The sequence below is a fragment of the Bos indicus x Bos taurus genome, chromosome 8 (genome assembly GCF_003369695.1).
Source record: "Bos indicus x Bos taurus breed Angus x Brahman F1 hybrid chromosome 8, Bos_hybrid_MaternalHap_v2.0, whole genome shotgun sequence".
Taxonomy (NCBI): domain Eukaryota; kingdom Metazoa; phylum Chordata; class Mammalia; order Artiodactyla; family Bovidae; genus Bos; species Bos indicus x Bos taurus.
This window is the reverse complement of record NC_040083.1, coordinates 7,968,833-7,983,507: the sequence shown is the minus strand read 5'-3', so window position 1 is coordinate 7,983,507 and position 14,675 is coordinate 7,968,833. Positions and strand designations below refer to the sequence as shown.

Here is a 14,675-nt window from a genome sequence, read left to right as displayed (position 1 = left end):
TGGCCTGAATATAAATGATGAGGAAGAACCAACTATGGGAGGAGCAGAAACAACCTTCCCTGCAGAGGGAATTGCATATACAAAGGCCTTGGGGTGAGAAAAGCCTGCCTTCTTCTAGAATATGATAGGACTCAGTGTGGCTGCAGGTCAGCAGTCAGGGGATGGAGAGTGATGTGGGGGAGGGTGGAGAGGAAGGCGTGGGCCTGACAGCATGGGTGTATACCAAGTGCAGTGGGAAGGGTTATGTAGGAAAGCTATATGATCAGATTAGTTAAAAACAAATTATTTGCCTGCACGAATTTTAGTGCAGCGTGTGGGATCTAGTTTCCTGACCAGGGATTGAACCTGGGCCCCCTGCGTTGGGAGTGCAGAGTCTTGGCCACTAAAACACCGGAGAGGTCCCAGATTAGCTTTTTTAATTTTATTTTTTTAATTTATTTTTGGTTGAGATGGGACTTCATTGCTGCCCGGGCTTCTCTCTAGTTGTGGGGAGTGGCTTCTCTTGTCTCAGAGCACTAACTCTAGGCGCTTCAGCAGTTGCGGCTCCTGGGCTCCGGAGCACAGGCTCAATAATTGTGGCTCACAGCTTAGTTGCTCCAGGGCGTGTGGGATCTTCCTGAATCAGGGGTTGAACCCGTGTCTCCTGCATTGGCGCCAGATTAGCTTTTTTTTTTTTTTTTTTTAAGAGACAGGGTCTCGCTATATTGCCCAGGCTGGAGTACAGTGGCTATTCACAGGCGCGATCCCACTACTGATCAGCACGGGAGTTTTGACCTGCTCCGTTTACGACCTGGGCCGGTTCACCCCTCCTTAGGCAACCTGGTGGCCCCCCGCTCCCGGGAGGTCACCATATTGATGCCGAACTTAGTGCGGACACCCGATCAGCATAGCGCACTGCAGCCCAGAACTGAGCTCAAGCGATCCTCCAGCCTCAGCCTCCCGAGTAGCTGGGATTACAGGCGCGCGCCATCGCGCCGGGCAGATTAGCTTTTAAAGAAGATCCCTTTTCTGGTGTTCAGGGAGGAAACCAAGAGCCCAGAGCACCTGTTAGAGGCAGCTGGTCCAGGGCTGAAACGATGGGCTTGGAGTGCTTGGAAGAGGAAGCCAACGCACGGATTGGCAGGCAACTCTGGAGCAGAAATCAGCAACACTTAGCAGGCCTGGGGGAGGTGGTGATGGGAGGAGGTTGAGATGGGGTATGTTGAGATGAAAGATGCTCTCTGGGGATGGGGTTGAGAGTTAGCAGCTCTGTCGCCTTTCCCGACTTTGGGGGTTTTCTGATGCTTTTGGCCGGGGTTGGGGAGTACCACTCGCTTCACCCACACAGTGCCTGAGTCTGCCTTTGGGGGTTGAGCTCACACTGAGGTGTTGTCCTTCTTACATGACTCTGTGACCTGTTGTTCGTGGCCTCCCACCCGCCACGTGTCAGGCATCTACTCTGCTATAGGCAAGATGCTGTGTCAGAAATGGGTTTGCAAACACACTTATCCTTCGGTGGGTATCCTTAAACATTGGTTTTCTTTTAGACAAACACTGAACTCTAAGATCCAAATAGGCCCCTGTCTTTCCATCCCTTTGGTGTTAACCTCCCTAATTAGTTTTCTTCTTTTTCTTCTTCTTCTTCTTCTTCTTCTTCTTTTTTTTTTTTTTTTGAGTTGCCCCCGTGCATCATGCAGGATCTTAGCTCCCCAACCAGGGATCAATCCTAGATCCCTTGCACTGGGAGTGCGGAGTTTTAACCACTGGACCACTGGAAGTTTCTAGTTTTTTCTTTATTAAGTTCACTTGCTGGCTCCTCTTCTATCAGAAACCCTCCTGCTTCACACTTGCTCCTTTTTCCAGCAAGAGCTGATGGGAAACTCCACAGAGATGCAGGTGTCCATCTGCTTTCTCTGCTGCTCCTGTCTGTGCCTGTTTCTTCAGCCGCTCACATCCTGGAGGAGGCGTCAGCTCCCTCTCCTGATCAGCTTTCCTTTCTGCGTGAGGACCAGTCTGACCACGTTCCCCTTCTCAGGGGAAGGAGGGCCAGCTGTGGGGTTGGTTAACTGGCCCTCCTCGCCCTCCTCTCCTCGTGATCAAAGATTACCACCTCTCTCCTCTTGGGAGATTTCTTTTCTCTAATGAGAAAAGTGCTTTCTCCAGTCCTGCTTGTATGGACATCAGTTGTTACCCTCCAAATCTGGGTCACAAAAGTTGATTGCGTACATGCTCAGTCGCTCAATGTACAGGGGTACATTGCCTGTGTCAGACTCTTGGCAACTCCATGGACTATAACCCACCAGGCTCCTCTGTCCATGGGATTTCCCAGGCATGAATAGTGGAGTGGATTGCCATTTCCTCCTCCAGGGGATCTTCCCAACCCAGGGATCGAACCCATGTCTTCTACAGTTTCTGCATTGGCAGGCGGATTCTTTACCTCTGAGCCACCTGAGAATCCCCAAAGTTGGTTACTTGATCATTTACACTTAGGTAAAGCTGCTGCCCAGAAGGTGACAATTATGTGGTTGTATGGCCTGAAGGTGACAGGTCTGTGCTCTATACCAACCTGTGAATTTCCACTGTGTCAAACACCATCAGATAATGAACCACCTTGCACAAAGTGATAGGGAGTTTTGTGCCCCGATCCTCTGTGATGTTGGCCACCACCTGGCCTAACCCTCTTCCCTGACTCCCCACCTACTGTCCCACCCCCACCCCCCTGCTGCTGAGCTGGAGCTAGCTGCTGGCGCTGATATTCCTGGGCTTCCGACCAGATTGATACAAAGATCTTCCAGCCTCCAGTCTGGACTTCAGGGTGCTCATCCCATGTCTGTCTTCGCCTCCTGGAATAATAAAGGGTAAGATGTGCGCTTCCCCTGGCTGCCTTGCATCTTCACAGATAGCTGCAATGAAGAGGGGCATGCCTGCCTTCTGCCACCAGAACACAGACTCAGCCTCTCTCACTTCCCTGGAGGAGGATCTCTCTCAGCTCTGTTTCTGTCTCCTTCTGAGGACTCACCCCTCCCTCTCTCCCATCAGATACTTGCTTGGTGTCTACACACAGACTTCCCCGAACAACGAACTCCAGCTCACAGCCCTGCTTCAGCTCCCAGTGGCTTCCTATCAAACAGAACATTAAAACTTCACACTCTTAAACAGAATCTGCAAGGATTTTAAACAGAGACATAACACTTTCAGTGCATCTGTGTAACTTGACTTTGTATCCAATTCTGAGGCCTTTTGGCTGAGGTTGCCCCTAACAACAAGAGAAAAAGAGAGTAGTTCTTTGTTTTTTTTTTTAAATTGTGGTAAGAACAAGAGAGATCCACCCTCTTAACAAATTTTAAGTGCAAAAGAAAGTGCAGTAGGTACATATGAGGAAGAGTCCTTAAAGCGGTAGGACAGCTCTAAGAAAGGCAGGGTTCATCAATTTCATTGGTTGCACAGTGGTGAAGAACCTGCCTGCCGGTGCAGGAAGCACAAGAGATGCAGATTCCATCCCGGGTTCAGAAAGATCCCCTAGAGGAGGAAAAGGCAACCCACTCCAGTATTCTTGCCTGGGAAATCCCATGGACAGAGGAGACTGGTGGGCTACAGTCCATGGGCTCGAAAAAGAGCGACCGAACAACAACAGTTAGTACAGATGAAGTAACAATTGGCCGCCTGAAAATGTCTGTGCATCAAATGCTGTGACAAGAGGGACGTTGAGGCAGGCTGACCGGCAGCACTTCAAGGGAGAGGCTCTGAGAGCTGCCAGCTCAGAAGCCTGAGCAGTAACTATAATGTGACCACTTATTCAGTAACTATTTACCAAGCACCTACTATGTGCCAGGCATGGTTCCAGGAGCTGGGGAGAGAGTAATAATACAGACAGAAAGCCCTGCTCTCATGGAGCTTATGTGTCTTGGACAGAGACATGAACAAGGAGCAGAACAAATATTTTGTCTTCTGTATTAGAAAATGTCAAATAGAGTTCTAAAGCTGGAAAGAGAGCCACAGGGGAGCAGAGCTGTGTCCAGCGTTCAATAAGGGAGCAGGAAGGGGACCTCTGAGCAAAGATGTAGAGCAGGGAGGGAGCCAGCCTGCAGGTCACTGGAGGTACACGCACCAGAGGAGGGCATAGCCAAACGCAAGGCCTTGAGCTAAGAAAGTGAGCCCAGTGTTTTGGGAGCAGCCAGGAGGCTGGGAAGATGGGGTATGATGCCTCCATTGCTTCCATAGCTCAGTCCTGCCCATGGTCCTATCAGCAGAGCATCTTTTCTTCTTCTTCTTTGTTAAAAAAATATATATTTAAACAGCTTTATTGAGATACAGTTTGTATACTGCACAAGTCATTCATTTGAAGTTCAATGGCTATCATTATGGGAGCATCAGAGCTTTGAGTCTTGTCGGCTGTTTGCCCCTCAATGAGGGTAGATTTACCGGGACTTTCCAGTGATGGCGGGTTTCCCTGTTGGCTCAGACGGTAAAGCGTCTGTCTACAATGCGGGAGACCTGGGTTCGATCTCTGCATCGGGAAGATCCCCTGGAGAAGGAAATGGCAACCCACTCCAGTATTCATGCCTGGAAAATCCCATGGACCAAGGAGCCTGGTAGGCTGCAGTCCATGGGGTTGCAAAGAATCAGACAAGCCTGAGCGACTTCACTTCACTTCTTCCAGTGATGGCAGACGGCTTCCTTCACAGTGTGCTCCAGGCCCGCCAGAATTCTGGCATTCGTGTGGCTTCTGCCAGGCCAGCTGAGTGGCTGACATTTGTCCTAGAATCTATAAAGTCTGCCTTTACCCAGCTGGCAGAGCCACAGTGCTCTCCCGCCTCTGTGAGTGGATTAATATCACCAGACCATGGGCCAGGAGCAGGGCATAGACCCCGAGGTCTCGGGCACCACTAATGGGAGCTTGCATGTGAGTCCATGGGAGAAGGGGAACTACTGGAGTTTGTAAGCCCAGGGCATTGGGGCCTTTGGAGCTGGAGGTACTGGGTTGGAAGCTCCCTCACCAGCAGTTTGCTGATGTTGTAGCTGTTTTAAAAGGCAGATTTTGTTATTGTTTAGGCATCTCAAGGCCAATAGATCAGGAGACAGCTGCCACTGAAAAAATCACTTGTCACAGATTCCCAAGAAGAGGCCGGCATGCCACATCATCGTGGGGGGCTTGGGATAGGCTAGTCTGAATAATATCAGGAAGCTCTGGGGTCCAGGGCTGTCCCTAATTGTCTGGTACCTGGCCCTGAGGCGATTAGGACAGGGGAACAGTGGCCCAAAGTGTCAGGGCCCAGTGAAGGTGTGAGCTCTGGACTGGTTGGTCTGTATATGAAAAGCACCTCTTGTTTGCTATTTCTAGGAATTTGCTAAACCTGAGAGGGGCGGTCCCTCCAAGATCAGCATGGCCCCAAAGGGGAACCATCAGAATACAAGCACACGCTTCAAGCCTTAATACTAGACAAATCCTTTTACCTCCTGGCGCCTTGGTTTCCTATCCTATAAAATGGGGTACCAGTAAGCATTTCAGGGGATTATTGTCAGGATGAAAGGAAATAATTTATGCGAAGTGTCTGGCACAATACCTGCTGTATTGGGAATACTTGGTGGGTATTATCCTCCTCACCTCTGCCTTCTGCCCTCAAGGTTTCTTCTGAAAGACACACACATGAATGGAGGCTCCCCGGAGTTCTCTTTTCCCGCTTTCAGGGATAATGGTGGGAGGGTGAGACAGCTGGTGGGCTCATTTCTCCATCAGCCCCTTTGAGAATCAAAATGCCCCTGCGATTTTGCACATAGTTTCAGAAGGACCAGACCAATTGCTGCCCTGCCCTTGAGGGGCTCACCTGATGAAGGTGAGAACATACTTAAGGAAAAAGGGAAGGAGTCAGAGAGTGTATGGGATGGTGAATGACACTAAAGTGGGAAATACGGCCTGGAAGTGAAGCTCCAATACTTCAGCCACCTGATGTGACGACCTGCTTCTATAGAAAAGACCCTGATGCTGGGAAGGATTGGGGGCAGGAGGAGAAGGGGATGACAGAGGATGAGATGGTTGGATGGCATCACCAACTCAATGGACATGAGTTTGAGCAAGCTCTTGGAGTTAGTGATGAACAGGGAAGCCTGATGTGCTGCTGTCCATAGGGTCGCAAAGAGTCGGACACGACTGAGCGACTGAACTGGACTGAGGGCCTGGAAGGCGGGAGGAGGTACTGGGAGCTGAAGTTTGCAGTGTCTGGCTGGCGATGGCCTGGCTGAGAAGGCAAGCTCTGGTAAAAGCCTTCGTGCAGTGACACTTGGGGACCTGGGAAAGGGCCACGCAGGTGATGGACAGAGCCAGCACACATGTCCTGCAGTGGGACTGTGCCTGGAGCACGTGGGACAGAGGGGATGTGAGGAGCTAGCTGGAGGTGACCTCAGAGCAGCCAGGGGCTGCCCTGAGTAGAGCCCAGGATGAAGGCCTGGCAGCATGACAGGAACTTCAGTGTGAGGCCACTGGAGAAGGGGACGCTGAGGAGCACGAACAGGGACTGGACAGGGTGCACGCATAACTCAAGGCAGTGTCTTGAGAGGCCCCGTGGGCCTTAGAAGGACCGAAGCCTTAACCCTGGCCAAAACAGCATGTTGGCCCCCCAAGGGTGACCGTACTGGGTTTAAGGGCCTCCCCAGTCAAAGATGTCCAACTGAGACTTGTGCCCATCATGCTCCATTTCGTTGGTCTTGAGGTGCAGACGTCCTCTTTCTAGAAACCTTAGGTGCCTAGTCTGGTGATCGGAGCCCCAAGACCCCTGACCCAAGCCTTTCTCAGGGGTGGCCCCCAGGAGGCCTGACATAGTGACCTCCCAGCTGCTGAGGCTGGACTCAGGTCGCCCAGTGGGCCAGCTGCACCGTCCCCCCAACCCCTCAGGGGCTGCTCCAGGAAAAATGAACAAGCCATGAAGGTCACTGCCTGGAACTCGTCATGGCTGAACGAGGAGTGTTCAGCAGTCTCCAGCCTGATCTTTGAAATGCAGAAGGTGATGGAGCTGTAAGTGGGAGGGATCATAAACACACCCAGCCTGAGCACAGTGTGGGCCTGGGTCTCGGCCAGGGTCATACATTGACTTTGGGGTTGACCTCGAGCCAAACAGAAATCTTCCAAGTGAGCTGCTGTGGAGGGAAAGCCCTGCACCCCCTCCCTCTGTAATGAAATACATGGCAGGCCTTTGAAGAGTGATCATTTAACAGGAGGAGAGTCAGGCCTTTGAAGAGTGAGAGTCAAACCTTTGAAGAGTGAAAGTCAGGCCTTTGAAGAGTGATCACTTAACAGCAGGAAAGTCAGGCTTTTAAAGAGTGATCATTTAACAGGAGGAGAATCAGGCCTTTGAAGAGTGAGAGTCAGGCCTTTGAAGAGTGATCACTTAACAGGAGGAGAGTCAGGCCTTTGAAGAGTGATCACTTAACAGGAGGAGAGTCAGGCCTTTGAAGAATGAGTCAGGCCTTTGAAGAGTAAGAATCAGGCCTTTGAAGAGTGATCACTTAACAGCAGGAAAGTCAGGCCTTTGAAGAGTGATCATTTAACAGGAGGAGAATCAGGTCTTTGATGAGTGATCACTTAACAGCAGGAAAGTCAGGCCTTTGAAGAGAGATCCCTTCATAGGCAGAGACTCAGGCCTTTGAAGAGTGATCACTTAACAGGCGGAGAGTCAGGCCTTTGAAGAGTGAGAGTCAGGCCTTTGAAGAGTGATCACTTAGCAGGAGAGTCAGACCTTTGAAGAGTGAGAGTCAGGCCTTTGAAGAGTGATCACTTAGCAGGAAAGTCAGGCCTTTGAAGAGTGATCATTTTGATCACTTAACAGGAGGACAGTGATCTCAGCTAATTCTGGTGGTCACCTCTTTCTTTGTTCCTTTCCTGAGGAAGGTAGAGGAGAACTTGGATTTGGTTTTCAGCTCCTTTATCAGGGGCCTCTCTCAGATACCTGTGAGTGCTACACTTCCTGTCCACTCTCCAAGAAGGGCTTAGATCCTTCACTCCAAGGGCTTCTAGCCCCTTCTAAGACCAAATCTGAAGGGTCTCTCAGTACAGTGGCTACTTTTAAGGCCAAAGAGTCTGAGTTTAAATCTTGATTCTACTTCTTGATAGAAATAGCCATCTTCTTTCCGTGTCCTCGGGTGGCCTTTCTTTTGTATGAGTGCACCCCTGGCATCTCCATCGGCCCAAGTGATCTGTTCTCATAAGGTTATGTTGGATCAGGGCCCGCCCTCATGACCTCCTGTTAAATTCAGTGCCCCTTTGAAGGCCCTGTCTCAGGATACAGTCACATACTAAACTCCGGGGGGTTAGGACTTCAACCTAAGACTCTGGGCAGAGGGGAGGAGATGGAGATACAGCCCATAGCAAATACCTACATCACTACATCACTTGTTCTTCTCAGTAAGATTCCTGCTCAGTGAATCACAGGCGTGTTTTTTCACGAGGATGCCTGTTTCCTGTGGGGTGAGTGGGTGAAAGTGAGTGGTCTGTGTAGCTGCTGAGGATATAATGTTTAGTGATCTACAGCTTCACCAGGTTGGACATGGACGAGGCAGAGAGGTAAGATGTGGGCTGGACATCAGCAGACCCCCGACCGAGTGCTAGCGCTCAGTCCTCCACGTGACCGCCTCCCGAACCTCTCCTCGTAATTCAGCAGTGATGTCTTATGACATTTGGGGAACACCACATCCTAGAGAGGACTTCCAGAAGCACTGACCGTGGACTGAGGCAGCAAGCAGTTTGGCTCAGAGGTGAGTGGTTTCTGTAATACCCTGAAGCCACCTGAAGGAACAGATCTGGAAGTGGCATCGGTGACCCAGAAGCTTCACTGACGATAGAGGATTGATGTGGCTTCACCATGTGCAGCCAGTGGACATCTGAATTCCGGTTTGCTAGTACGTGGCATGGACCGGGCTACCGTCACAACACACCAAGCAACGAAATCAGGACCGTGACAGCTGAGGGCCTGTCCTGCGTCTGCCCCCCAAGTTTATTCGAGAGCACACTCAGAGACTGGATTAGACCACGCGTCAGCAAATCTAAACTGCCTTTTCTTACTTCGTGAGTTCGGCACGCGTGCTTTTCTGTGGACAGGGGAAGTAATACATTTTGCTCTATTAGAAGGAACAGGAAAATCAAGCCTTCTTCCCATGCAGCTGCTGTAGAACTCCCCTTTGATCACTGAGGGTGGAAGCACCTCCAAGATGTATCACTTTTAGCGTCAAGAAAAAGTGATAGTGTTCACTGGAAGCGAGGTGACGTCACGAAGAAGCTTTCTGAGGATGCTCCAGTGTCTGGTAATAAGCCTGGCATGTTCCCTGCCCTCCAGAAACCAACAGCCCAAGTCACGTGACTCCCAAGGGGACCCAGCCCCAACTCCCAAAGGACAGGCATGCAGGAGGCTCAAAGGTTAGCATGACCACTGTGACATGGTCACAGACACCACGTGGCCTCAGGAGAGGCTGGTGGAAATGTCCTACGTGACAACAGGCAACACAGGACACACATGAGTACCGTGTTCAGAACTTTCCAGAAAAGTGATAGAAGCATTGGCAGGAAAGATTGGCTTCGATGGAGAAATTGGGATCATTTCTTCTGTGTATTTTCCGCATTGGTTATGATCAGAAGACCAAAGCATACTCGTTGTAATAGTTAACCTTTCAGGCTTTTTCTCTGCTTCCACCAGCAAGATGGTTTTTGTTATCAGACTCTGAAGTTCTGCAAGCTGCAAACCAGCACAGCTTCTTGAAATGTTGGAAAAGAGGGGATGAGGGGCCTGGGAGAGGAAGAACCCGTGCAGGGTAGGGCGTGGGGTGGGTGGGAGGGTAAAGCAACAGAGGACTTTGATCCTTCACTGAGGTTGGGAGAGGAGTGGAGAGGTGAACAGGGGCTGAGGGAAAAGCAAGCAGAAGGGCCTGCTTCTTTAGTCTTAAGAATAGGCCTTCTGGATCTGACCTTGGAGCTGAAGACAGAAAATGACCAGGTGACTTTTATGTCAGCCTGGAAGAACGCCAAAGGGAAATCGTGCTCTGGGGCGGGGGAGGGGGATTTGGTTAGGAGATGTGGCCCTCGGGGCAGTATTCAGGACTCCAGCTGAATTGAGCTGCATTGAGTTCTGGAATTTGGGGAGAGAGGGAAAACAAAAACAGCGCTGGGTAGACTGAGTACAGATGATGCTTGGAGGAGCAGAGGCGTGATGGGGAGTCTTGGTCGAGAGAGGGAGGCAGTAATGACTGCCTGCTGGTGGGTGGATTTGGAGAGACTCTGGTCACTGTTTAGTGTGTTCAGTGTGACTGAGTTACAAATAGCAGATAGGCAGTGTCCTAAATAAAGCTGCTGTACAGGGATTCAAGTACAACTTGGGATCGGACACGCTCACCTGCTTGTTGAGGAATTTTGGAGGGAAGAACATGCAGAGGCCTTGGAGAGCTCACCATGCTAGGGAGGGGCAAAGAATCCCCAAAACCCAAGTTACCCTGCTCCCTCCCATCGCTGGACGGGGGCAGAGAGGGACCGGGCTTCCCCGGTCAAGGCTTTAAGGAGCCGTGAGCAGTGGTTGGAGGGAGAAGGCAAAGCACCATGGGGAGGCCAAGAGTGAGTGAGGAAGCAGCCCAAGAAACACAGGCTGTCCTGGTCCTCGATCAGAGTGGCCTTACGGAGTGGATGTGTAGTTGTTGTTGTTGCTTAGTTGCTCAGTTGTGACCAACTCTTTGACACCCCAGAGTAGCCTGCCAGGCTCCTCTGTCCATGGGATCTCCCAGGCAAGAATACTGGAGCGGGTGGCCATGCCCTCCTCCAGGGGATCTTCCTGAGCCGGGAATCGAACTCAAGTCTCCTGCATCGGCAAGCAGATTCTTTACCGCAGAGCCACCAGGGAAGCCCAGGGAGTGGATGAGAAGACGCTAAATGGGAGAAGAGCCTTTTGAGGGCTCCTTGGGGCGTTGGATGAGCTTACGAGAAGGCAAAGGGTGACTCGAGCACCTTCTGAGAGGAGGAGAGCTGTGCAGCTTGGGGCAGCGAGTAAGCGCTTGGTCTTCACACCCCATAATCCCTTCCGCTGGCTCCTCTGAGAACACAGCCTGCTAGTGACAAGGACACGGACCCCACGGTGAGCTTATGATTTCTTACAGTGGACACACATGTGGTCCTACCTGCAGCAGAGGTGATGAGCCAGCCAGGTGGTCCAGGCTCCCCAGCCCCTTGGCAAAGCACGTCAGCCTCCGCCTGCAGCTGTGGATCTCCAGAGGTTCTGGACTGGGTTACTGACACGGTTTCACGATTTCACAGCGTAGGGAGCAGCCGTGGCCTCCCAGCTTGGTTCCTGATGCTTTGTCTCTTCCCCCTCCTCCATTAGATTGCAGCGTGTGTGTGTGTGCGTGTGGGCGTCTCCCTGGCCCGGCAGCCCTGCAGTGCCTGGCAGTGGACGTCCCCGGTTTTGACGGTGTGGGTTTGTGTCTTTCCGGCAGGTGTCTCCTCTGTGACTTCCCTGATGTCCCTGGCTTGGGTGCTAGCCTCCTATCACAAGCTGCTGCGGGACTCCAGGGACGACAAGAAGAGCATGAGCTACAGAGGGGCCCTCATCCACCTCTTCTGGCGCCTCTTCACCATCTCATCCAGAGTGATCTCTTTTGCCCTCTTTGCTTCCATCTTCCAGCTCTACTTCGGGATCTTCGTGGTGGTCCACTGGTGCGCCATGGCCTTCTGGATCATCCATGGCGGAACAGACTTCTGCATGTCCAAGTGGGAGGAGATCCTCTTCAACATGGTGGTAGGGATTGTGTACATTTTCTGCTGGTTTAACGTCAAGGAAGGGCGGACTCGATATCGAATGTTTGCCTATTACACGATAGTCTTGACCGAGAATGCTGCCTTGACGTTCCTTTGGTATTTTTACAGAAACCCAGAGACCACTGACTCCTATGCGGTGCCAGCACTGTGTTGCGTCTTTATTAGCTTTGTGGCTGGGATTGCACTGATGCTCTTATATTATGGTGTGCTGCATCCCACGGGGCCGCGAGTTAAGATCCTTGCCAGCTCCTGTTGTGCCGAGCTGCTCTGGGGCATCCCTTTGCCCCCCGATGTTGAGCCCATGGCGCCTCAGACCCCTGGGTACCGGGGGACCCAGGTCACGCCTACCAGAGCCGTAACGGAACAACAGGAGGATCTCACGGCTGACACTTGCTTGCCCGTGTTCCAAGTGAGACCCATGGGGCCCTCCACCCCGACGGGGCGTCCTTACCTCCCAGAAGGGCCCCTCATTAAGATTGACATGCCGAGAAAGAGATACCCAGCTTGGGATGCTCATTTTGTAGACAGGAGGTTGAGAAGGACTATTAACATTCTGCAGTATGTCACACCCACCGCGGTGGGCATCCGGTATCGGGACGGACCGCTCCTTTACGAGCTGCTACAGTATGAGTCTTCGCTCTGAGAGCATCCTGACCCAAGTTGAGAAGGGGACCTGAAGTTTGGTTTGCGGTAAAGCCGCCTGCAAGAAATATAACCCTCCCTTCCCCCAAAACACAGAACCACCACCACCACCACCACCACCACCACCAACAATGCTCCAAAAAAAAGAAAATAATAAGTCACAACCCCTTCAGATAAGCTTTCTTTCCAGTCGCTGTATGTATACAAAGATATTCTCTATGTTTTGTAAGTAAAAACAAAAAGAAAACCTTTCTTTTGTTTTTTACACATAAGTAACAGTATTGAAAAAAAAATCCCACACTATGGTTTATAGGGTGGAGAAGGAGCGGTTGTCTCCACTCCAAAAGAAAAAAAAAAAACACAAAGTTTTATACCTTACACCAAGTGTAGATCATTTCCGGGATTGGTGCTGATTGAAAGAACAAAACAAAACAAAACAAAACAAACAAACAAAACCTTCAACTGCCTTATGCCCTTAGGTGCTGAGTTTCATTAAGTACTGTCACATTTTCTCATGCAAAACTCTCTGGTGATTTTTTGCACCGGGAGAGGGAAAATTAAACAATCAAATGAAACCAATCTAGAAACGAAACAAACAAACAAAAAAAACAACCAACCGATGGATAAAACTCAAAGCAATCATTCTTCCTATCTGATTATTTGTATTGAAGAAAACAAATTGACCCAAAGCAAAAGCATTGAAACCCCCTCCCTCTTTTTTGCTTTCTCTCCCTCTCCTCCTGTCCCTGCCCCCAACTTCTCAGCCCCTTCTAGGAGCCAGAGGCCATTTGAAACTCAGATGGTTGGCAGAGCTCCCTGAAGGCCAGCTAGGTGCCATTTCAGTGTTCACCTAGTAAGAATCACATTTGTTTCCTGGTGAAAAGCAAAACAGAAAAAAAACAAACGCCACCCTAATAATTCGATAAGAATAGGAAATTCTAAAGCAAACTAAAGGAGATTTCCATATACGTCATCAAAGAGAATCAGTAATAATAAAACTCAGCATAGTAGCAAAAAGAACGACATCAATTTAAAGGCACAATACTTAATCAGTGACTGGCAAAAATGATCTGTTCTGTCATTTTAAGGCCGCGAAAAGTATACATTTATCACATGTGATACTGGGGAAGGCCTCTTCTGTTTCCATTTGGTGGGAAGCCTTAAATTGATCTGGAAAGAATTCATTTTTTCATTTGTGCTTTTTAAAAATAGTTAAAACAAGAGGAAAATTAGAACATAAAAAAAAATCAAATTGTAATAACCTACCCATTTCAAAGACTGTTTGGTGCTTCTGTCTTTCACCATTGTGGTTGGCTGAAAGGTGTTCAGCTCACTTGGTGCATCTGGGTTGAGTGGGGAATTTTGTATGTGTTGCATGTGTGTGTGTGTGTGTGTCTGTGTGTGCCCATAGTACACACACACACACACGCACACACATATGTGTGTGCGTGTGTGTGTGTGTTTACATGTGTTTGTGTGTGTGTGTCTGCTGCAAAGTCTTGCCAGAAATGTAGAAAAAGTGATATAAGAGAGATTCTAAGGTCAAGTGTAAGGGGCTGGGAAGCTGGGGAGGGGATGGGGCTTTATCTTGAGTTTCTGTCTGATGGCAAGATGCAGCAGCAGCATACTCTGGGTCTTAGAAGGCGTGTCATTCGGGTGAAGGTTTGCTTCAATTATTTATTTTCTCATTGTACCAAGTTGAATTTCTCGAGGTGTTGCAAGTATGTTCAAACCATTTTTTAAACGTTATTTTTCAAAGTATTGCTCCTGTAAGGAATATTTTATTTTAGGGCATCGTTTCAATCCCATCATTTCTCTACTTGGGCACTAAAAACAAAAACAAAAAAAAGGAAAAGAAAAAAATCACAAAAGGAAAAAAATCTCCACAAAAAGATATATATATATATACATATATATATATATATACAAGTTTCTCTCTATATACACACACAATATTTTTAAGTAAAAATACTGTTAGTCTTTGCTGTGTGTAGCTGTGATTTTTTTCTCAATTCCAGATATAACTGTTTAGGGTGCAAGGCCTCACGCTGAACTACTCTTAAGAGAAGTTCAAAAACTGAGGACCTTTTTTTTATGTTTGTGGATTATTTTTTTTAAAAAATATTATTCAAAGAGGCTTCTCCTCCCTCCCTTCATTGTTTATCTAAATCTGTAAAAAAAAACAGAAAAAACCCCACAAATTTTAAATGTCAGTTGGGTTGTAAAACTGGATCCTTTATAAATTGTTCAGACTCCTTGGATTTCCTTGATG

The 14,675-nt window shown here is 49.3% G+C and overlaps 1 protein-coding gene across 1 annotated transcript in view; it reads left to right on the top strand.

The window, feature by feature from the left end:
* The window catches only part of XKR6 (XK related 6), a 270,900-nt gene extending 256,620 nt beyond the window's left edge, over nucleotides 1–14,280 (top strand). The window contains exon 3 of the mRNA XM_027549001.1: nucleotides 11,440–14,280. Coding sequence (XP_027404802.1) covers nucleotides 11,440–12,404 — 965 coding nt within the window. The 3' untranslated portion in view covers nucleotides 12,405–14,280. The remainder of the gene's footprint in view (nucleotides 1–11,439) is intronic.
* Nucleotides 14,281–14,675: the final 395 nt, after the last annotated feature.